This window comes from Camarhynchus parvulus, chromosome 5, assembly GCF_901933205.1.
Source record: "Camarhynchus parvulus chromosome 5, STF_HiC, whole genome shotgun sequence".
Taxonomy (NCBI): domain Eukaryota; kingdom Metazoa; phylum Chordata; class Aves; order Passeriformes; family Thraupidae; genus Camarhynchus; species Camarhynchus parvulus.
Window position 1 is genome coordinate 27,561,592 of NC_044575.1, and position 24,463 is coordinate 27,586,054.

At 43.5% G+C, this 24,463-nt stretch overlaps 1 protein-coding gene across 1 annotated transcript in view; it reads left to right on the plus strand.

Moving 5' to 3' along the window:
• The first annotated feature begins 4,599 nt into the window (after nucleotides 1–4,599).
• Nucleotides 4,600–24,463, plus strand: part of LOC115904483 (deubiquitinase DESI2-like) — a 51,687-nt gene continuing 31,823 nt past the window's right edge. Inside the window, exon 1 of the mRNA XM_030949908.1 lies at nucleotides 4,600–5,207. Within this exon, the coding sequence (XP_030805768.1) occupies nucleotides 5,169–5,207 (39 nt within the window). The 5' untranslated portion in view covers nucleotides 4,600–5,168. The remainder of the gene's footprint in view (nucleotides 5,208–24,463) is intronic.

Genomic DNA, 24,463 nt, shown 5'->3' on the forward strand with positions numbered 1-24,463 from the left:
GGCCTGACCCATGGGTGGATGTCCTGGCTTGACCTTAGACCTGACTTACTCTTATAAACTTGCCTGATGATCTGGACTTGTGGCTGAATGTGGTGGCCATCTGCAGGCCTGCCCTGCACACCTTGCTCATGGCCTGTAGGACAGAGACCTGCAGAGGGGAGACACCCTGCCCTGTCAGTTGTGTTAGGAGCTGTCAGCCTTCATTGCTCCCTGACAAGGAGCTTTATATTAAAAAGTTGTGAATGAGAAGGGAAATGAAATGTAAAATCAGGATTGACTCAATGAGGAATTAAATGCAAATATTAACTTTGTTTCCCCCTTCTACACCTAGCTTTGAGCTACAAATCCCCACAGTCTTGGATGAAATCTTTTAAAGTATTGAAGTAATCCAGTTTGATGTTGTTCTTTCCCTTTGTGGTGCAATAAGAAGTTAAATATTTCACATACTACCTTACACAAGGAAAAAGCACATTGCTGGCATCCTGTGCTGATTTTCTCTCCCCATTTTTTCCCATTGCCCATACTCCGGTCTGACCAGAATCAGCCAGATCCTTGGTATATGCAAGTGTCTCAGTTAGAAGTGAGATTCAAGTCCTTAATCAAAATACCTCTTCTCATACATCCAGAATAAGGTTACAAAGCTCCAGCACCTGTCCAGGTGATGATTTATTCCTGTAGATGGAAGGCAGAAATTGCAACTCTCTTTTCATCCTTGCATATCTTCCACCATTCTCAAGATCTCAAATAATACTGTCTCTAGTTTTTCAGCAGCCATTTTATATTTTCTTTAAGGAGGATAGTCTTGCTAATGTACTCAGAATGGGATAATAATGACAATTTGACATGCGTAGAAGCACTTTATGCAATTCAAAATTACAAGTTGTCAAAAAATATAATGGACAGCTGGGGTGGTGTAGCTGATGTCAAGAGAAGACCATTAAGTGTCTTGAAGTTTAAACTGGGCAGCCCTGCTGTGAAACATACTTGAAAGCCCCATTGTCTGCTGAGTTGCTTCTGAGCCTTTGAAAAGTGCATGAGGATAGATTAAGGAAAAGTGTTAATTTAAACTACAATTCCTGAATAGCAACATAAGCAGACAAACTTGCAGATAGACCATGACCTCTAATGCAGCCATTATTTATCTGTTGCACTGCTGTTCTTTTGTTCTTGTCCCCAGTGGAATGTCTCAACTCTGTTTACAGTGCCCAGCAATGCCACTTCTGTGACTGTGACCTGGAGGAGGTGGCTGAAGTTCTCAGCTACTCACTGACTGCCTTGACTAATGTAGCAGGTAATTCCTTAAGGTCGTACCTAATTCTTGTTTTTTTAGTCCATGTTGAGTAGCAGCACTAATTTCCTTTTAACTCGTTTTCCCTCTTTCTTAATCAAAGAACACACGTGAGACTACATTGTCTCCTCTAGACACTGATCCTTGTGGATGCTCTCATACCATAATAGTAAGTGGGGATGATCCCCGATAAATGTGACGGTGGTCACAAGGGTGTTTGGGTGAAGGAAGAGACGAGATCCTTGACTCCATTACAGAAGGCTTGATTTATTATTTTATGATATATACATATACTATACTATACTGAAAAAGAAAGGAGAGTTTCCAGAAGCTGCTAAGCTAAGAAAAATAAAGAATGATAACACACAAGCTGGCCTTGACAGACTGCGAGAGCCAGCTCTGCTGTGACTGGTCACTGAACCAAAACATCCACACCAGACCAATCACGGGTCACGCTGTTGCGTTCCACAGCAGCAGATAATTATTGTTTACCTTTTGTTTCTGGGCCTCAGCTTCTCAGAAGGAAAAAATTCTAAAGAAAGAATTTTAGTGAAAAGGATGTCTACGACAGATAAACTCAAATATGTGAATCCCTTTAAAGGGAGTGCTAAGAATGTGGGGAGTCTGAGAAAGTTTGGACTTGGAACAGGCTGCTTAAATGCAAAAGAAGGTGCTGTCTAGCTTTAGGTGTATGTATGGAAAAAGTGTGTCTGCTTTGTGCTAAAACTAGTATAAGTGCTTAAAAGAAGAATTCAAAACAGAACCCAAAGCTTCAGTTCCAGCTGCTCTAATGAGTAGTGAGAAGAATCGACCTTTCCTCTGTATTTGCAATTCATTTATATTGTAATGTTTTTACAACACAAGATATGGGCTCTGGTGCCTATAGGCAGTAAGGCTATCTGTGGGATTGTACTCATGCTCCTGAAATAGAGCAGCTCACTTTCTCAACTGGCATCAGCCTGAGCTGTTGATGAAACATTTCAACACAGCCCAAAGCAAATCAAGCCTTGTGAAGAGTTTGTGACTGTAAAACAACTCATATTAATGAGATCTCTGAATTCAGACTCATCCCTTCTATCTGGAGATGGAGTAAGCTGTCTAGAGTAGAATGGCATTAAAAAAAGGAATTTTCAAAGGATCAGTGAAACACTGATGAGGCTAAGTCACAGTGTGCAACAACTTCTTTCTATGAAGGGGCAAAAACAGGGAGCCTGAAGCAATGACATTTGTAATGTAGTTCTCACTGTTGTTTCAAGTTAGAGGGAGAGACTCCACATCTTAATGTGCAAGTGACATTTACTGTCTCTCCTACAGCAGAAGTCCTTTAAATAACAAATGCACATTTAGACTGGCTTTGATCTCTTGAAGCAATATGATTAGTTTAAAGACATGTTTTGGTTTTAATTCCCCCCTTCTTCTATCTCTGAAGTTTAGAAGTGGAATTCTAGTCATTTTTTTCCCCCATAGATGATTAATTTTGAAATGTTTGCAGGACAAAACATTGAAGCTTGTGGCTGCCTGTCACCTTTCCCAAATCCTAAGTATTTCTAGATGCCTGTCTCTGGAATGTGTATCTGATTTAAGTCTCTAATTGATTTTAGTGAACTCTGAGCATAGCAGTCATTGGAGTTAATTTAGCAAATAAGCATGTGGGTAAGTGTGGGAAGACCTTGTAGTGCTGCTTTTCTTTTCTAGTTACATCAGTCTAATATCTGCTATTCCCCCTCCTTTCAAGTCTCCTTAAAACATCACCATCTCTAGAGCAGGACACATATCCCAAAGTGACAGTCTGGGGGTATCTGTGACAGTTTAGCAGGAGCCTCTGGGTTTCAGTAGGCGGTTTGTCTCACAAGTTAGCTTTTTGCAGAGCAAGATCTCCATTGCTCCACAGCCTTTAAAATGACAGTGGGGGCTCAGTCAATCCTCTGAGGAGTATCTGAGACTTTCTTGGGTTGGCGCTTAGCTATGCAGAACGTGGACTCACTTCCTTTTCCTACTGCCTGCCTTCATTAGAAATTCTCCTGCACACTGTTTAACAAGTCTTTTACAAGGTTGCAGCTCTATGGTCTTGTCTTTCTGCTCCCGACAAAGGGAGGTGAGCCCTTCTCCGGACGGGATGGTTCCCATGTGGCTGAAGACGGGCCTGAGGCATGCTGGGCTTTGCTGATGTAACAGGCTCCCTGCAATTTTCATTCAGATCTGGTTGGCTGTGAGCTGGCAGAGAGCCTCAGCCTCAGATACGCCTCCACCTCAGATGAGGTCATCCCTGCTTTTGTTTTTATTTTTTTTTTCCTCCCGCTTCAGAAATCTGTTGTGTATGAACGTTTAAGGTCAGAGTGCTAATTTCCACACCACTGCAAATCTCTGGGAGCAGGAAATCCCTGGTCTCTCTCCCAGCTGCACTCTTTCCCAGCACCATCACAGACTCTGCTCTCCCTTTAAAGAGAGAGGAGGAGCAAAAGGAAGATGAATTTACTGCAGTGCATTTTATAATTGATTCTCGCATCCAGTTCAGAGGGGAGTGTTTGCTGGCAAGACATTGCAGAGCTTCATGGTCCTAACACGAGTGTAAAGTAGCTCCAGGAAGAAACTCCAGACCCTGCTGCTGCCAGAAGTGAAACTACTCGCCCTGCCCAGTCGCTTGGTCCCTTCCCCGCCCTCCCCGCCGTGTGCCATGCAGCGATGCATCCAGCCAGCAGGGGACGGGGTAGGTTCCCTCGGCTGTCAGTCAGTAGGAGCTGCTGTGTTCGGGACGAGCTGATCGCGAAATAAGGACTGGCCCTGCGGAGAGCAGAGCACAGAGAGCTGGAGTGTCCAGCCCTGGCCCTGTACCCTGCCTGGAAGCATCGTCTGCTCGGCATCTTCCTCCCTCCAGCCCCAGTCCGGTTAGTCCCGCCTCATCTCCCGCGAAGAACTGCCTTCTAACTTCGGCGCCGACGCCAGGTCTGCCTGCACGTCGTGGGCAGGATGGGGGTTGCGGCATCCCCTCTCTGCCCCGGGGGCAGCCAGCCCCCTCCTCCTCTTCCTCCCGCCGCCGAGCCCCGCGCTGGAGTCCCTTTGGCACAGCCTCTTCACCATGTCCTGCCAGCGGCGGAGAGCCCTCAACCGAGTGCCTGAGAGGGACCGGCCCCAGCACCGCGGGCAGATCCCGGCTCCGGGCGGACCGGCCCCAGCACCGCGGGCAGATCCCGGCTCCGGGCGGACCGGCCCCAGCACCGCGGGCAGATCCCGGCTCCGGGCGGACCGGCCCCAGCACCGCGGACAGATCCCGGCTCCGGGCGGACCGGCCCCAGCACCGCGGACAGATCCCGCGGTGTCTCTGGACTCCGCCGGCGGGAGGGAGCTCCGGAGCTCGGCGTTCGCTCCAGCCCCGCTCTGTGCCTTGGTGCCCCGGGTTCCTGCGTGCTGCTGGCAGCCCCCTGCGGTAGCGGCACTCAGCTCTGCCGAGAAATCTCCCCACACGCACTGCCACCCACCTTGCTCACGGCTCCAGAAGAGGGCTTGTATTTGGGCTCAGAATCTGTCTTCTGTGGATTGGGATTGAAGAGCTTGGACGATGCCTGGTTAGAGTGGTGTATGAGTCTACGGACCCCGAGGTGCACTACAGAGTTAAAAAGAAACCTTGGATCTGTCACAACGTGGAGGGCTAAAATAAACCCTATACAACCAGCAAACCCAATCCAGGCCTTCCTGCCTCCCTGCAACCAACTTTACACACACACACCCAACTGTGAGAATTCCCTCTTTTCTTCTTCCTTCAGCAACTGTAGGATGAGGCATTTTCTTCTATCTGGCTCAGGGTAAAAGCATACCCTGGGGGCATTAACACACATCTGGCAGGGACTGAAAGGTTTTAATCCAGCCTCCACTGCAATCAACAATGGCAAATGAACCAGTGATTCTGAATGTTTATGACATGGTGAGTATGAAATACTACTGACTGGGGGGCAGTGGGGCTGGGTGGGAGTTCATGCTTGGAGGGCAGGCACTGTACAAAGAGGAGCCAAGCACAGATCCCCAGAGAGGCTGATTCCCTTCCCCCCCCTCTTTTCCCTGGCCCAAACTCCTTATCCAAGCCTATCATCCTCTCATGTCAGTGTCAGAGATGATGCTGACATGATGCTGACCCTGCTTCTTTTTTTTCAGTTTTTTTAGCATTTAGCATATTTGTCCAGTTTACAGGTATTGTGCCAGATTTTCTGCAGGATTTTTCAGGAGCAGCGCTGGGTGAGGAGAGGACTTTTTAATTTCCAGTGCCCCACTTAAGGAAGAAAATATGGTCACCTCTGTATGTGTTAGAGATAATTTTCCTTTAATCTTAAGTGAACAAGCATTACCAGGCTGTGGGGTTGGGGTCAGGATTTCATCTAAGGAGGAGAAACAGCTATAGGGTTGCAGTAAGAACATAATTTCTAATAATCTGGATTAATTCCTCATATGCATAAGATTGTAGTTAATAATGTTCTCTGAAGGTTAATTGCAGCAACAAGAGTAAGAAATTGTCTGGTGAAGTTTCAGCCCCACAGAAAGGGGCATGGGCACATGCTGCTCAGCAATATTTCCTGAAAGTTCACAGGCTAGCAAGTGGTTTTCCTTGACCTCTTCTTGCAAGGGGGAATGTGAGTGGGTGTTTTCTGTGCTAGCAAATCAGAAGGTCCAAATCTTGGCACAAGCCCCCAAAGAGAAGGCGGCTTGGCACAGCCTATTTGCTTGCTGGTCTGACAGAAGCTGAGGAGAATCATGTTCACATGAGAAGTGTTTTGATGATTATGTATTTCACCTTTGTTTTTGATTACCAACTAATGATTTTTAAGAAGTAGTTTTCAGATTGTTCACAAATTTAATAAAACTTTCTGTGGAAAATATGGCCTTACAAGGCCCAGGTGCTGACTGAGCTCTAAATATCCAGCTCCAGACCTTTAAGATTACAGCATAGATTTGCCAGGCAGTGACAACTTTTACCAGGAAGCCCACAGAATGGTGTGGGTTTCCCTGCTGGGGAAATCCAGAGAACAGACGCCAAAGAGATTAGGAGTGGGTTGCTGTAAAAGTGAAATGTCTTTTTATCGCAAGAATCAAGGGATCTTTGTGAACTAAAGCAGGTGGGTTGTTTTCTGAGGGAAGAGAGAGTGGTAAAGGTTATTTAGGTAGGACTGTATCTGCATTGGTGAGCAGTTCAGGAAGCATGAGTACAGTGGACTGAAACTGCCTCTTCCAGAGCTATTATTGGTCAAATTGAGCAAGTCAGTGTAAAATCCTTCCCAAGACTTTGGTCTCGATTGTTTATTGGTCAGTTGCTTAGCAGCCTAAACTGTAAACTCCCCCAAGAAGTTCTTCAGCCAACAGGTTTGGTAACCCAAATAGGTGGTAGCTAGTGCCTGATAACAGGGACTCGCATTGCAAATACACATGAAAGAGTTTATCATTAATCCTTTGAGGAAAATAAAGTTGTGTTGTCCTTTTATAATATCCACTGACTTCCTTGCAATTTTTTTCAGTTTGTTCTGCAGCAGACTATGGCCTAAACTTTCCTCTCTCAGCCCCTGTTGATCCATCCCAAAGCAGTGGATGTTTCACCACTAAGCTGAAGAGATCCAAATACTGGATGGACATGGTCTTTACCTTTTTATGTTTGATTGATTGAGACCAAAGATAAAGCCTTAAGTAATTAAGGCAGAAAGGAGCTTGCTGTTCATGGTCACTGTGTTCTGAGATGGACACCCAGACACAGTGAACAGAACTGAGGTCACCAATTTACTTCAGACTGAGTAGTTTTTGCTGCTTAGCCAACCATGGAAATCGTCATGTGTAAGTACTAACTCCATGGGTTAACCAGTCTATACACAGAAACTAATCTATTTTCATACAGCATCTGTTTGACTACCACTGAGTCACCTGTAGCTCAAGTCCTACCTTATGACTTCTGCAGCTACATGCTTTTCCATTGCTGCTATGATTTTAACACCACGAAGCCTGGAATGTAGCCATGCAAAATCTGCACTTTGTTACACTGTGGTGGGGAATTGCGGGGGAACTGGGAAATGAGCACATTTGCTTGAATGACTGTTGGAAAACTAGCCTCAGTGGAAAAAACCCAACAACAACAAAAAAGACAGCTTGGAACAACAATTAACTGGATGTGAAATTCTGCTTTCCTGACAAAGAACATGACCCCTGTATGGCAACTGGGAGCACTTACACTGCAGGAAAACTTATCCCTAGAGCAGTTCAATTATGGGCTTTGTGCAGCTATGAAATACCCACTCTGTGTAGTCTTATGTATTCAACGATTATAGCCATTTATCCTTTTACCCATTGGATATGAAGTAGGCTTCTTTATGAAAAAAAGTGCTGCTGTTTAATGAGGTGTTTTGCACAAATTGCTGAAGCAGGTAGATCTATTTGTAGGCTTGTTTTCTTCAGCATAAAATAATGGAGCAAAAATGACTGGGTATTAGTGTTCTGAATATTGTCCTCAAAAGCAACCTATCTTCACCTCAGCACACAGGGTGGTTATACCCCATCTCATGCCAAAGAGCTTGTACACTTGCAAAACAGAGCAAATGGACTTTGCTGCTCAATTAGGACAATTTAAAGAGTAGATATGCAGGATACTGAGCTCTGATTTAATGTGTAAGTGTAAGAGAATAACAACATGGATCATGGGTTTGGTCACTGATGAATCTCTTTGCCAGTCTGAATTCAGCTCTTGCATGGACTTAATCTAAGCCATCTGCTGGTTGGAGACCTGCAAGAAATAACTAGGTCTATAAAATCTGTAACAGTTTGCTCAGATTAGTCAGTTACCACTCTGCCTTCAGAGGGACAAATCAAATTTCCTTTCATAACTTGCAGCTCTCTTCCTTCCAGTCTGCCTCAATAAGCTGTTTATCATGGAACAGATCTTACTTAGACCACAGGCACAGGGTTGATGTTTTTTAGTCAGGATATTATCCTGTTCCCTCATCACTTTAAGTTTTTGTGGCTTACATTGGAATAATTTATTTACTCACGGTACATTAATAAATGTTACCTACTTCAATCAGGCAGGAGAGTAAGTGCAATTATTTCCTGGGTTTAAATCTTTAACAAGCTAAACATATTCCACTAAAAATAGTTTGCTTGGAAGAGATTCAAGTTTGGGGGCTCTCATATTTTCAGCTTATTGCATAGTAGATTCATGCTATCATATAAGAGGCAAAGATATTCATATCACTATTGTTCCTCTTTTATTACAGCTGAGGTTGTCCTGAATTTCCCCTGTCTTTGCAGTTGATAACATACAAAAACTGTTTTGATCTACTGGCATTTTTACTTACTCCTTCTGCTGGGGAAAATCAACCCCTGAGATGTGCTGCAGAGGAGAATGAAAGCCCTGGTCAGCAGGGAATCAGGGAGCAGTGATGTAGGGTCTGTTTGAATGAGAGGGGGGCTCTCTTACTCAACCTTGTCTCACAGTTATTCCACTGATTCCACTGATGATGCTTGTCATTCCCTCTGGAGAGGGAAATACCATTCAGGTCACTGTAGATGGCCTGAAGAAAGGAAAATGCTTTGTACCTCTGCCTTCAGTATACATAAGGAGCCTTTGAGTCTATTATAAAAACAGCAATGGGCTTGCAAGCAAAGGACTTCATTCTGTGAAGTGATTGTTTTAAAGCATTGACTAGATCATGGAGCATGTCATTATCTCTCTGGAGGAAAGAATAAGTCTAGTTACTCAAAATGTGAACATGTTTGTGCTTACTGTAGGTGAAAATCTCGGATGCTCTTAGCTCACTTAGTCAGAAGAGTGAAAAATCCTAGTGCAGTGGTGACCCCATCTCTGCACTGCTTATTAGTTGTTTGTGAGCTGCTGTGTGTGGAGAAGCACAGCATCACTTGAGTCTGTTTGCTATTCCAGGAAGCCACATGGAGAGTAAGGGCAATTTTTTGTTAAGTAAGGTGATAGCTGTGAAATTTCTTGCTGTGATGAGCTGAATGATTGCTCTAAGTCAATTGTAGAACTTGTAGTCTTGAAAGATTAAGTATTGGACAGTCACTAGGATTTTTTTTTCCCTCTTCCATATGTTGAACCACACATTTATTTTTTGTATTTAACTAATAGAGAACACAAAGTAAAATATTACCTTTGGGAGACTTTATTAAATTCTGGCAACTCCTAATATATGTATATATAAAAAAAAATTAAATGCTTTGATTTTCCTTCAGATATTTGTGAGTCATCTCTGGTCAAAATTATTAGTCAATTCTGAATCATTTTAGTTCTCCAAAACACACTGTTCACTCAAAAGTTTGCCATGTTCTTGGAAGGGCATGGCAGGTCTACCCTATTCTTATTTGTTCTGTGACCAGGCACAAAACTCATAAGAGTTCCCCCTTCCATGAATAAGAACTGCCTAGGAAAAACTGGGGTGTTTTTAATCTTCTTCATGGGCTTGTAGTGGAGGTAAGTGTAAAGATTTTGTGTTTAACATTTGACTCTATCACTGACTCTTCATTTATCCAGATTCTTATTCATTCTTCTGACTTCAAATCATATCAAGGTCAGGGTACTGGGTAACAAAGCAGAATGGTGAGCTAACAGGGGCCTGGAAACGGGTTCCCCACAGTGCTATAGTGTATCCCACAGGAGTGCTAAATGCTCTTTTTTTCTAGGAGTAGTCAGACATAATGCTGCTCAAAGGTGGTATTGTGAGGGATCAGACAGCCCTCAGGTGCTTGTTTTATGCATCTTTCTGGAGCTTTGAGTTGGCCTTCTGTGCTGATTTTTTGTTTGTTTGGTAGGACTGTGTTTAGATTATTCAACTATGCATATGCTGCATAATGGGTTCCGGGTTCATAATCACTCTTGTGTCATACTATGATACTTTCTGTAATGGGCCCAAAAACTCTCTGGGAAGACGCTTGGTTAAAGGTCAGAGAGCCTAAATAGACCACTGCTGAGAATGAGGGAGGAGAGCAGAAAAAGCTGGATAACAGCAGAGTCCTGAGCCCAAGGTATGAGAGGTGTGTCCAGACTGCTTCAGTTTTCTTGGATACAACAATTCCCAGTGCAAATGTTATTGACTTTGGGAAAAAAAATCAGTATTTTTTTTTTAAAAGGTGTTATGGCAAATTTGGTGGCAGTACATTAGAGGTTTCAAATAAATCAGGCTGAGCAGCCTGGCAGTCTGTGCAGGTGAGGAAAACTAGGCTTTGTTTCTGCATCTCTTTTCCTCCTAGACTGCATCAATTTCATTTGAGAGACAACAGGCTGACCTCAGGCAGGGTAGTAGGGAGTAGTCCCACTCTTGCCCTGCTTGAATGCAGGAGCAGAGGGACAAGAAAAGCAGTTTGGTGATGCTGAGCACGGTGTTGTAGTCAGTGCCTGCTTCAAGTCTGTGAGAAAATGACAAAATGTAACTAGACATCCCTCCCCTCTTGCGTCTTTGGAGAGAGGAAATCAATTGGAAGAAAAGATTAAAAAAACTATTACACTGAGCTGCAGCTGAGTTCTTTCCTTCAAGAAGAAGGAATCCAAACATGTCATCTGATTTAAATCAATTAAGGAGAAAAAGAGGAAGTGGCATGGCCCAAGTTAATAAGTCCAGCAATAAAGTGTGCCCATTTATGTATGGAAAGTGAATTTTTGTTGTCTTAGCAACAGCCTAGAGATGTGTTATCCATCAGGGGAGCAGTCTGTTTGGATGTTGTCAGGGTGACAAGCTGGCTACCTGTGTTACTGCAGATCTTCTCCAGCGCTGCAGCCCTGTCACTGGCTACTGTATGCTTATGCATGAGATGTCTAAAGAGCTGTCTCTTGACTGCACACAGCGCATTGCTCTCTCCAGCCCCAGCATTTATCCCATCAGCAAACTCACCGAGCCAGTGCTCTGTTGCCCAGTGGACTGACTTGAACTGACTCATCCAGGGCAACACGGGAGTTGGCGCTTCTGCTAGTCCTGCTTGCCTTAGGAAAGCTGCTCCCCAACATGCTCTCCTTTACACCAGCAAATGTAAAAAACCTGAGGAGAACCTAGGAAAGCTAAAGACAGTATTAAAAAAATGTGTGAACTCTGCTTCTGGAACAAAAGCCTCATGGATCCTGTCTTTGGGCTGCAGTTCCCACATCAGTGCTCTTGAGTTGGTTCCTGCAGGCGACAGTCTGACTTGGTGTCTCTAAAAGCACTCATTTCAAGTCAACCTGAACTCTTCTGGGGTCAGGAGACTCCTGTGCAGGATTTCAGGTGTAAGCCCAGGGGCTTAAATAAGGTCAGCTCTAACCCACAGATATGGAAGATCCAGAGTTACTTTTGCTGTTACTGGAAGCTGTTCTTTAACCCCGTCTACAGGCGAAGTCCCAATCCCCTGGCCTGGCTCTGAGCAGCTCTGAGAGAAATGATTGCTTCCTCTTGAAACCATATGGAAGTTGGTTTCCAGTGATTTTTCTCTGGTGCTTTTTGGGCTTTCCCCTTACAGAAAGGCAGATTCCTTTTAGAACATGACACTTCTGTCAGCAAGATTTAGCTTCTGGCTCACTAGGCTGTCAAGGTTCCTAATTTTACTTGGCTATTCTTTAAAACAAACAAATAAACCCCCAAACCAAACAAACCCTTCTTACTATTGATTAAAGCTGATGTGTTAACAGTACTGGAGCCTGTCATTCTCCTAACAAATAAATTTATGCTAGCAGTAGGAAAGCAGACCCTTCTGGCTCTACATCCCTACTGTATAGGTTGAGCTGCTCTGGTGTCATGGCTCAGCTGGTCATCCAGCTTCCTACTCAGGCAGCCCACAGGGACTAAGTCATACATGCCAGTGGGAGCTTCTGTAGGGGAGAGCTGAGCATTACTGAGCTACCAATTTGGAACAGCTGTCAGATCCATTTCCAAGTGTGGTGATCAGCAGGTAAATAGTTGTGCATTAGTGCAATGAACTGAATTTAAATGGGTGTCTTAGGGCTGAAAGCTGTGTTAGTGACCTTAACTGCCCTTATTCCAATTCTTTGTTTGTTTCAGTCCCTCATGTTCCTGTCATTATGCCAAGATGACGTAGCTGGAGCTGGGGAGGGAGTCAGAGACCAATCAATACAAAAAAATCTATATTTTTGCTGGGGAAGAAAAAAACCAAAATTCTCAAGTCTGATGATTCTTTCTCTAACAAGTAGACTCAGACTGTTAGGAAAGAAAAAAATAGATTTGCTACTGTTCTAACAAACACTGGATGTTTTTGAGCATGAAAGATCCAGGGCAGAGAAAGCAGGTATCTCCTCATTTCAGAACTTTATCTATCAGCATGTGAATCTATGAGACTTGTCATCTGAGAGGAAAATATGAGGCTGCATCCTAAGATTGGAAAATTGCTTTGACTGGTAACTTAATTTTTAAACAATTAATCTTAAGATGTCTGGGAAAGCAATGATAAGGGAAATAGAAAATCTGGGAGAAATAAATGATCTCTGATAGGTGGGAATGCTGATCTACAGAAGCAAGTGTCTGAAGCTAGAAATTCTGAAAGCATTTCAGCCTGTTTAGTGCATTCATTGTGTGTGTCAACATATGAGTTGAATACCATGTGATTCCTGATAGATCCACATCTCTGGGAAAGGGAGGACCTGGCACAGTGTAAGCTCTGTTGATTACATGGTTTGCTGAACCTTCAACCTTGGATCTGTTACTTTGCTTTCCATATGGTCAAATTAAACTCACAAGGAACTATCAACCTGTTTGCTGTTCTCTTCGATACCTTCTAGTGAGTGACTTCTACTGGATTCTGGTGCAAGAAAATAAGCTTCCTAGATGCTGATTGCTGCCTTGGGGTTTAGAGTGTACAAGGAGCCCAATGTAGCCTTTCAGAGTGAATTACAGGCTTTGCCATAGGTTAGCTTTCCCTAGGTATGCAATGTTCTCCTAGACATCAGTTCTTGGCTTATCTGTGTGTCTTGCTCTGTTTGGGATTTCTTGGAGCTGATGAATTTATAATTGCCCTGTATTTGTCATCTCCCTCAGCTCTGGATTAGTCTGGTGAATGTGAGAAGTGATAGAAAGAGGAGCGAGAGGTTAACCATGGGATTAATCTGATAAGTCATTACCTCTGTCATTAACCTCTACTTTTGGGCAGCACCTGGGGCAAGAGCCTCAGCTATCTGCTCTAGTTCCATAAGAAGAGGCCTAGGTTGTGGGTATTTTCAGGCAGGGCTTTGTTGCTTTCTTAGCAAATCATTTATCTAGAAAACAAAAGGCTCTACCTAGCGAGGCATAGATATAAAGGGATGTTTTAGCATATTTGGCTGACCTATGGATTTCTCTCAGGAAAGGTTGAGGCATTTTCCCTCATTGATCTTCTTTCATAGCTATCAACTTTGAAGACATGTCTTGACTATTTCAGGGCATTTGAGATAGCATGACACGCCCAGAGGTTTTGTCATGAGTGCTGCTTATGTACTGGGGCAGTAACAGTACTAGTTCTGCATTTGGCTTCTACCATTTAGTGTGCTGATGCATCTGGGGTGACAGAGACCAGGTTAAAATCCCTGGGGGTGTCAAATACAGCTGCCTCTTCACACAGGTTTGCATGAGAAGCAGACAGCAGGAAGCTCTGGATTTGCTTGTTCTGGGTCTCTTGTGTGAAAATATTTCTGTATTGTTTGAAATTGCTCACTTAGCAGAAGAGTACATATTTCCAGTGAATCCTAGCTGTTCCAGGAGGTTGTCCAGGCTGGAGCCAAGCTATAGTGCTACTCACACTTGTTCTATGGCCCACTGAGCATGTACTTTGTATGAAAGGAATCTATTCCCTACTTTATACGATTCTAAAACTGTTTCACCACAAAGGAATGAGAAAGCTGGACTCGAGATACACTATGATAGATCAGCCAGGCTGCTTCTCTCTGAGGCAGGTGGAGAGTCAAATTCCTTCTGCCTGGCTGAGGTTGTTAGGAAGTTGGTTTGTACCCTCCTGGACAAATGAGTGGGCTCCTGGTTATTAGGTACAAGCAGAAAGTACTTGCTCCTCTTGGGAATTAAGAGGTCAATCTTGCTTTTCCCTCATTCTACTGGTTTGTTTTCAATCAGGGCATTTTTAGACAGATGTCAGGCTTTGTTGTTCTGAGAGGATCTTTTCTGCCCCTTCTTCCTTACCTCTCTACCTAGCCTGCAGATTCAGTTGTTTGTGCAGCTTTTTTTCTGAGTTTGTCCCAGCCCTAAGAATTCAAGGGCTATTATGCCTTTAGAGCAACCCTGTGATGGAGACATTGTGGAAAGGGGGGAAGGCAATGCTGAAGGTCTCCAGATCTGTGGAGGCCAGAGCTAAAAACACATGTCCCAGGCTGAAATCCACCCACCATCTGTCTCCAGCTCTAACATTCATTGTTCTTGATTGCAGTACCATTTGCTGTACTTTTATTCACTCTAATTTTTATGGCTGCTCTTTATCCAAGACAGCTGGCTATCTTCTCTTTGGCAGTTTTTTGGATGTGGAATAGACTTATCTTCTATTGCTGGAGCACTGTGCCTTGTGTGCTGGCTGCTGCAAGAATACTGGGGGACAGGGCATTGAGGAATAGGTTGTACTGAATTGAAACAGAACGGATGTTCCAGTGTAAGCCAAGGAGAAACGGGCAAATTAAATGGGTCCAGTTCAAGCTCAGGTGTTCTTGGGATCAGAAGAAAGGAAATACTATAAATCCTTTTTTCCCCCTTATGTGTGCAAAATTAAGAGCTGTGACTTCTGCAGAGCAAAAGCCTCTGGAAGAATGAAAAAAAATGCAAACCCCATGAATCCCTAAAAATTTCAGTTGTTTTTATTGTCTGGGTCAAATTCTGTCTCCTCCCCTGGGCAGAGTGCTGCTGGCAGGAAGTGTTATATATCATGGAAGCCAGAGGCCTTGGCAAACAGACAGGACACCCCTGGGGGCAAGGGAGGACAGCCAGGAGCTCATCCCAGCACTGTGTTAATAAGATTGGTTATACATCCCCCTGACTGCCAAGCATGTATTCTTCTGTCCCTTGTATTCAGGCAGAGCTAAAAGGAAGAAACATGTCACCAGAGACCTGAATTGGGGGGTAAAAAAAGAATGGGCATGGGGAGGAAGAGACTCCTTACACATCTTTTTTCAGTTTTTAACTGCTTAGGATCAACTAAAAGTTTTTCAATACTCTTTGAAGCACCCTCTATTCTTGAGAGAAAGGCAAGGAAGCAGGAAGCAAGCTAGAGTAAAGGTGATATTATACAGCTCACATGTCCATCTGTGGCTTTTCAAGTGCTGTTTGTAATATGGCATGTTATTGAAATGCTTCAAGGATTCCCTTTGTAATGTGTAATTACTCTGAGATATGCAGTTCAGTGCCTATTGCAGCTGCTGTTCTGACTAATTTTAATGTGGTTAAAGCCATTCGTGGATCAAAGAAATTTATGCAGATGAAATTTTAAAGCTAGTGTAAAGAACAATTTAATAGTCTCTAACACATCAGGTACTTAAAAATCCTGTACTTGGTACCTCTGAACTTGGATTTTACCTCTTATACCCAGAGGACTTTGAAGCATATTTCTAACTGTCTGTTACTGCTCCTGAGATCTCAGAGGTGTCTCATTAAAGCTGGTGTTCAAGCCTATTAAATACACGAATGCAGCTTCTAATGATGCATCTCATTTAGGTGAGCTGACACCAGGAGCTGGGAGGGATCATTGCTGCCCTGGTCCGCCAGTGCATGGGATAGTGAAAGCCACCTGGAGAAGTGCAGGATAATACCTTCTTCTGTGTTGGAAGATACTCGAAAAGGCGGCTGACTTCCAGGGGCACGCCAGCCTTGTCACCTTCTCACCATACCAGCTCCCTTCCCTCCCTTCTGAAAAGTGCAGCTTCAGCTCCAGGGGATTGCAGATGGGAAGCATCTGTCCTTGAGCTCTCAGTCTCTCCAGCCAGTTAATTATTAACCATCACAATATCCCTTGTGTCAAGCATCTGAACTGCCCATGAAGCATGGAGAACTGTTTTATCAGCCCAGTCAGAAAGTTTTATTGTTCTGTTACTCATTATTGTAAAGCTGTTGTTCTGTCAAAGAACTTAAGCACCCAGAAGTGATAGTTATCTCATCTGTGCCCACACCAGATGACCTGGTACTAGCAGGGGCAACAAATGTGCAAACTGGGAAAACACAAGAGAAAGTTAAGCTTCTTTCGTGGGTCTGGCAACAGATCTGGTGCTGTACCATTGCATGGGATGAGAACTGTAATGCTGCTGCAGCTACAGGTATATTGCCCATTATGAACACCTACCTACTAGGAACAAACCCCAATATTTAGCTCTCTAAAAGATACCTGCTGGGCTGTTAAATCCTGGGTGGCACAACTAATTTTCTGTGACTGCTGGCTGGCTGTTGTGCCTCTCTGTGGTATGCTGCTGTTTGCCATTGCTTAGAATCAGAGAGACACTTGAGGTTGTATGGAGCTCTAGGACTTACCTGTGCTCTGATTCAGCTTCTGTACTGAGACAGACCAAAGAGTAGGCATGAAAGAAGAAAATCACTGAACTCGTCTGAAGGCACTTCTTACTATTGGGAATATTCAGACATGAGAACCTAACACCCAACTCCTTCTAGCTGGGACAATTCTAGTGGAAATGGAATGGCACCAGCACTTCATTTCTGATTGAGGCAATATTCCACTTTCCTGCTACCATTTAAAATCCTACTGTGGGAAGCCTTGGGTGTTGCAGGTAAACGAACCCTTTAAGACAGGATGATACACGTGGCTTAAATCGTGCTCTTTAGGATCCCTAGGATATCATTAGCTCTTCAGGTACCTCTATGTTCTCCTCTGCCCTTCCTTCTATCCCAGGATGCCTTCATGCAGACTGAAAGAAATTATAGTGGATCTGATAGCATGCTTTTTTGTCTGAGTAAATTGATGATAGAATATCAATAATTAGCACAGCAAGGGTCAAACTCACTCTTCCTTCATTCTCTTCTAAGATACTATGTAGAAGACCAACTCTTATTTACATATATTAATAGATGGTGATTTTTTTCCTCTTTTCAATTCAAACATAACATTGTGTTCAATGACACCACAATGTTTTGTGGAAAGTACAAGTGCTTTGAACATGTGGGAATCAAAAAGCTCTAAACAGATTGTTTCATTCTGCCAACAAAGCATGTCCTTGGACTCTGGCCGAGAACAACCAAACCTTCATTTTGAGTAAAGCGCTGGATGGTGAGAAAGAGAAATACCCAAACCTTAGTCCTAGTTCCCATCTCAATTGCATTTCTAGCAAGCCACTTCAATCTCTTTGCCTCGAGTCATCTCACCTGTAAGATACCCTATTTATGGGATGCTTAGGTGTTTAAAACACTGACTGCTTTTTGGCACCTGGGATGTAGCTGCCTGAGTGGGAATGATTCCCATAGGGATGGGAGGCAGCAGCAGGATTTCTGGGTGGTGAGCTGAGGGGCAGCAGCCCTGCATCCTGCTGGCTGCCTGACCTGTGTCTGGGTGAGCACATGCTCTCCTGCTCCATCCCTCCTGCCTGCCCTGGCAACTGTTCCTGGCCTTCCTGTCAATCAGGGGATGGTGGTTCCAATCCTTCTCACCAGAGCCTGCCTGGTGAAGATGGGGGATTTTCTGAAGCAGTCACCCATCACACCTGCTGCCCTCTGACCACAGACAGCAGATGAAGTATTTGGAGACAGCTGCTATTTCTGTCATTAGCATCCAGACTTCCTGGGAGAAAACTGCTGAAATCTGTGACAGCTGAAATCTGAGTCAGAGGAAGCTTTTTGCTTCAGCATGTACAAAAGCAAGGGGAAAGTGGGGGAGGGAAAAACAGAGCTCAATTTGCTATTCATTTAGTCCTGTCAGGAAAGCCCAGGCAAATCAAGATGATGGTGTGTGAATTGCAAACACACAGGTTGCAGCATGGTGGATGTTGTTTAAGGGATGGAAGATGTAGAAAAGGTGGGTAAGAAAACAAATGCAGCATGAGGGGGCTGTGTGCTGTGCTTTGTGGCAGGATACATTAGCTCCCCCTGAGCAGTTCTGTGCTCTGGACCTTGCTGATGGTGCTTGACCATTTAAAGCAAATGCATCTCCATGCTGTGTTGCTGTTGCAGGGGGTGGAACAGGATACCCAAGGGATCTGCTTAGCCTTTTCCCCTCCAGGGCATGATCCTTTCTCAGTCTTCTCCAGTGTACTTGCCATTATTTCCCTGGAGAAGGAAAAGGCTGTTATTCCCGATGAGCAGCTGAGGCACCGGCTTGCAGAGAGGCTGACTTGTCAGATGATAGGACATGAGGAAGGGAATGAAGCTGTGTCAGGGGAAGTTCAGACTGGACATTAGGAAAAAGTTTTCACTGAGAGGGTGATTGGCCACTGGAAGAGGCTCTTCAGGGAAGTGGTCACAGCAACAGCCTTGCATGTTCAAGGAGCACTTGGACAACATTTTTAGTCATTACAGTTTAGTTTTAGGTAGTCCTGAGAGAAGCAAGGAGTTGAACTTAATGATCCTTATTGGTCTCCTCCAATTTGACTCTATGATTAGGTAACTTGTTGTGCAGTCCCTTGGGTTTTGATGTGGAGTTAGGATTGTGAGACTATTCTTATTCTTCTCCAGATGTAGCTGCTGAAAATGGTCTGATTTCTTTTTAAGGACTATGATAGATATTTCAAAGCAAAATGTTTTACTGCAGCTTCCCAGCTTACCTGTGCTCTCCTTTGACAGAGTTCAGATAGCTTCCAGCACTGAAGGGAACTGTGGGTCAGAAGCACTCTTCCAGCACTCAGTCTTTTCAAAATGAAAGTGCAGGCCCTCTGTTGTTATTGTGATTTCCCGTTTGAAAGAAAACTCCCAGGATTTAGTGTCGTACTGTGATGCCAACAGGATCAGAGATGGTTCTTTCCAAACTGATCAATTTACAGAGCATCTCTGGTAATACAATTCAAGAAGCTCTCTGAAAAGGTGTCACTTAGTGAACAGGGGTAAATGGGCCACAGCACGAACAATTAGTGCTCCCCTTTTCCCCCCATGACTCTGTATAAACTTTGGACTGAGATAGGAGGAGGTAAAGGAGAAACAGTCACTCCCAGTTCTGCCCAATGACTTGACAACAGGATTACATTCATGTTAATCCATCAAAATTTATCCTCTGCTTTAGAAATAAAAACAATTGCTCTAGACAAGCCTGAAGTCTTTATGCTGACGTGTTTACACGGGGTATAATTTAATTTGATGGCAAATAGATTTGAGAATATTCTTGTTTAACTTGGTACTGGACAAAATAAAATGCTACCTAGGATTTTGGGGGGATAAGAACACGAGGGTTACAGGAGGTGATGTGGTTAAGCACTGCATGCACATATGTGTTCTGGGGACAGCTTGACAGACTGCAGGCTTTTGGAAAGAACTGGTCTGGCAAAGGAGCTGGGGGGAGAAAGCATCTGCCAGTAAATAGATGGATAAAGATGTTTTGTGCTGCTTTTAAGGAGCACCAATCATCTTTATAACTTTGACAGGTGGCAGGGGGGCAGGAGGGGAGGAAGAGATTCAGAGAATTGTATGGGTGGTGAAGAAATTAATCCTAAAGAATTGGAAGAGCAAATCCACAGTGGGCAGAAAGCTTTGGATTTCTGCCCTGCTGGATATGAATAAATAGAAGAGAATCCCTCTTGCATGCAAGAGCTAATTGGGCAATTACAGCCTAATCTCAAAACCTTTCCTTAAATTGTATTCTGACTACCAAAGTGTGAGCCAGATTCTCTCCCACAGGTTCACAAGGCTTGCCCAGTCTTTCAGACAGGTGAAATCTCATCTTTGAAACACCTCCCCTCCTTGTATTTCCAGGGTTTCCTTTCCATGTTTTCATTCTTATTCACAGAAAAGAACACAAACATAAGAACTGCCAAACTGTTTCAGACCAAGGATCCATCTAATCCAATTCCATTATTCTTCCCTCAATGCCTGCTTGTGGTCACAATTGGGAGATGGAGCAGCACAAGCATATATGACACTTCCTTCTAACACATTCACACATTTTTAGCTCTGGGGCTTCTCTGAGCTTGACCTCTGCTTCTTTACTAGGCCTCCACAGCTCTTTCTTCCATTCAGTTTTCCTGAGCAAATGTAACCTTCTGTATGAACAGCCCTTGCTGGTAGCTTGCAGGTGTATTACTTAGTGGTGAAAAGCTAAGTCCTCTTCTGATATCCTCATGCCTCCTACTTCTGCAAAAATAAAAGTGGGAGGTTCCAGCATGGGAATCTCGCCAGTTTTATTTTGGAGGAAACAAGAAAAGATTAAATTCATTTTTTCTGTAACAGTGGGGTTTTTTTTTTTCTGTAGCAGTGGGTTCTGGTTTGAGTTCTCCTTTTGCAGCTTTGCTATCACTTGGCCCTAAAGACTTCTGACCTGTTGGAGGAAGGATTGAAGAAATAAATGTTACTGGAGAGGCTATTCTTCTAATTTTTTAGGTCTGTCTAGAAGCTAAAAGTGAAAATGTTTTCATATACTCTTGAAAGGACAAGGTGTTGAGACAATTTGAGTGAGGAATGATCAGTAAGAGTGCTGCCTGCAGTGCTCTCTGCTGGACACTCAGGTTCTCCCATCCCTAATTTGTGTGTTCTTGATGTCTAAATCTTTATTGTGACTGCACTTGAACTAAGATTTGAGTGCCACAATGCCAAGCAGTTCTACATGCTGAAGACACAGAGCATCAGAATGCTTCCAAAATCTTGGCTATTCTTAAGGCTTTAAAACTCAGGACTGGTTCCTGTTTACTTGAAGCATCTTCCAAAGGCTCACTTGTGGCATGAATCATGTTATTCTCCATCCCATCTCTCTGCTGAACCTAGCTGGTATTCTTTCTCTCATGAGTGTTTTTCTTTAGGACTGGCACCAGTGCAGCAATTCAGCATCAGGCTGGTCTTGCTCACATCTCTTCTGTAGTGCCATCTGATCACACAGATGAGGAGCATGTGCCTTGCTAGGACTGAGCTGGAGGGGAAAGCAAAGAGGTATTTGCAAACATGGGTGCACAAACCCCATGGTATAAGTGTTCAAGTGAGGTAGTAACCACAGCTAGACAATTACACAAAATAGAAATGAAGCTCATGTCAGAGTGGGTGGTTTTTTCTTACAAAGAGAGAGGAAAAACATGCATTGCTGGCTATTTTTCTCTATCCAGCACAGTTTTCATACTTGGTTACCTGGACATTGCTGCTGCAGGGTAGCAAACCAAGCTGTGTGTTTAGTCTTGTTGTTTACCACTTACAAATGCACTTTGGAGGATAAAGTAAGTTGAGAGTTAAAAAATTTGCACCTTCTGTAGTTTACTTGCTGAAGACGGCTGTCTTCTGAGCAGGCTAATTATTGCCACAGAAAGGAAAGGCATTCCTAGGGATTCAGCAGCACACTTGTGTAAGACACCATGTTCTGGAAGAGGAGGATTAGGAGAAAATTGTTCCTATAAGGAATTTTTCCAAGGACCAATCTGCAGTGCTGCACCTTTGATGCAATACTGGGCTTGTTTCTAGGCTTGATTACTAAACTAGCATATGTGAAAGGAGACTGATTGTTGGATTTGTGCACAGTCTTGGACATGTTTGCATATTGCTAGCCAGCCACCTGATGGAAAGCAGAGGGTTAAAATACCACTGTTCTCTAAGGCTTTGTTGTACACATACAGACTGCATTTATGTTTGCAGATGTAGTGCATGAGCAAAATATGTCCTGTTTGCTTGTGAAGTTTCCTCAATGTTCTCCTGTGGAAGGAGGTAACGCTTTCCTGCTTACAATATGCTGGTGTTTGCCTTGTCCTGCTGTTGATGATTCATTTGTGATACCAACAATGAGCTTCAGCCATGAACGGGGATTCCATCCTATTTCACAAAGACACTTTGTAAATAGGAGCCAGAGAAAGAGTTCTGGCTCCAAAGAGATTATGAGCTACTTCTCCTCTAGATCTGATAGGAAGTATGAGGAGATTGGTTTATGAACGCTAGCTGGTAACACTAGCCCCTCCTGAGATTTCCCAGTCATGCAAGCAGTCTTTTGGTCATGATGCCCAGTTTTATATTATCTTGGGGATTTTATCTCTTTGTGGTCTCTTCCAGTAAGAGAAGCTAAACAAGATTATTATGGTGTTAAAGGGAATCACAGTAAAATGAATTACAAAAATGCTACTGAACTCATACTTCATAGAGTAAATGGAACTTTCACGTAAGATGAAATATATCAGGCTGGGCTGCTGATCTTGTTTGTTTGATGAATCTGCTTACCTTTTGCATGCATCCATCTAACTTGGGAGAAGGCAGATATATGGAGTGGGAACTGAATCCCTATCCATTCATCACCTGCATGACTTTCATTGCTAGAGTGTCCAGATCACTTCCCTGCTAGATAGGAATAGAAATCTTTTTTTTCCTCTCAGTTTACTGGATAATTAGCTTAATTTACGGCTTTATGACCATTTGTATTCCTTAGCTTGCATGAGTGAACTTACAGAAAAGCAGCTCAAGGGAACTGAAATCCACATGTGCTGTACATACCCTTAATCACTTATGCAAGTTGTATCTGTATCAAAGGTGAGACCAATCTAATGGGGTTTTGCCTTTGTTCTGCACTATGGATCACTCTGGAAAGAGGGTGATGACTTTTTTAGGTCTCTGATTCTCTGAGAAGAATTTCTAGAATTTCTGGGTCAGTATGGAATATGAATTGTGTATAGTGTCCTCTTATGAGCATGTGCTCTTATTTTAGATAGTAATCAAAATGGGGGTGTGCTTGGAGTGTGCTTCTTCGCCTCCCGATATAAGTTGCAATCTGCTTTTGAGAAACTTGGCAATGGCTGACCTCCTTAGGCCAAATAAGGCTTTGTTTTTCTACAATAGATATCTAGGCATCTAGAAGGGTCTAGATATCTTAGAATACCTTCTTCTTAGAAGGGCCAGTCTATGGAGGCAGCTTAATCTGAGGGCACAGGTCTTGGATATTAGAGGATGTTGGGAGCTAGGTGAGGCATCACAGTACTTACCTCTTTCTCCTACATCAGCCTGGCCACAGTTCAGATTAGATATCTGCTCTGCATGCAGGAGAAACACTTGGCAGCTCTCTGAGGGGTCTGGCAGACAACACCATTTGCACTCCATGGTACAAATATACAACCCTTTCTCTTTTCACTGAAGCAAACAGGAGCCAAGATGTAGTTGCAGTATCTAATGGATTTTTATAGAAATAAATACTAATGGGGGTGGTGAGGAGGAGACAGAGGGAGGAATATTCCCAGAGAAACTAGTTACATAAGGCAAATTCTCCTCTTTGGTCTTTCCTTATCTTACCTTTTCTCCTTCAATTCCTGATCTTACTGGGTATATTTCAGATGTGGAGATACTGTAAGATGCAAGTCTGTGAAGGAAGCAGTTGTCTGAATCTCTTGGATCATTTCAGATCTGTTTCTAGATTTATGCAACATACAGCAGACTAGCACAGAAGATTTGCTTTAATACAAGTGTAAAATCACTATTGTGCCCAGAAGAAAGGCAGTATTTAGGGCAGCCTGCATACTAGTCCAACACATGCTGTGCTGTTTATGAGGTGGGGGTAAGGAGAAGAAAGAAAGGACAACTTAATGTTTTCCAAAGAAGCTTCACTGTCAGGTTTGTGCCTCTCCCTGTGCAATGGTGTGTGTGCCCCTTGGGAGAAGCAAGCACAGAGGCTGTCCCTTTGAAGGGACAAACACCTGCATTTTAACCTGAAGTGGTTTGCACACAAAACAGTATCTTCATAGTGCCAAATGCTGTTGCCTCAATGCCACACAGTGCTGCTAACAGCCACTTCTGTCTTTCAGCAAGAGATGGCTGTTAAATGCTTTTAGAGCTGCACATCCAGTGCTGCCTATTAAATAAAGACAGAGGGAATTCTTGGGGGAAAGAAAATAAAACAACAAAACCCAAACTTCCTGTAGCCTCCACCCAAACCAAAGCAGAGTACATTACATCAGAGTTGTTGAGACACTCCCACAGCTTTTTAATTTGTTCTCAGCCACAGTGGCATGCTGTGCATATTAATAACTCTGTTGCATTTTCATATGGGGGGAGCAAAAGTATCCCTAAAACACTTTGTCAGCATCCAGTAGGTAAATGCCAACAATAAGAAATTTCCTCATTTCCTAAGCTGTTCATGTTTACTATCTTTGGTAATTTTAAA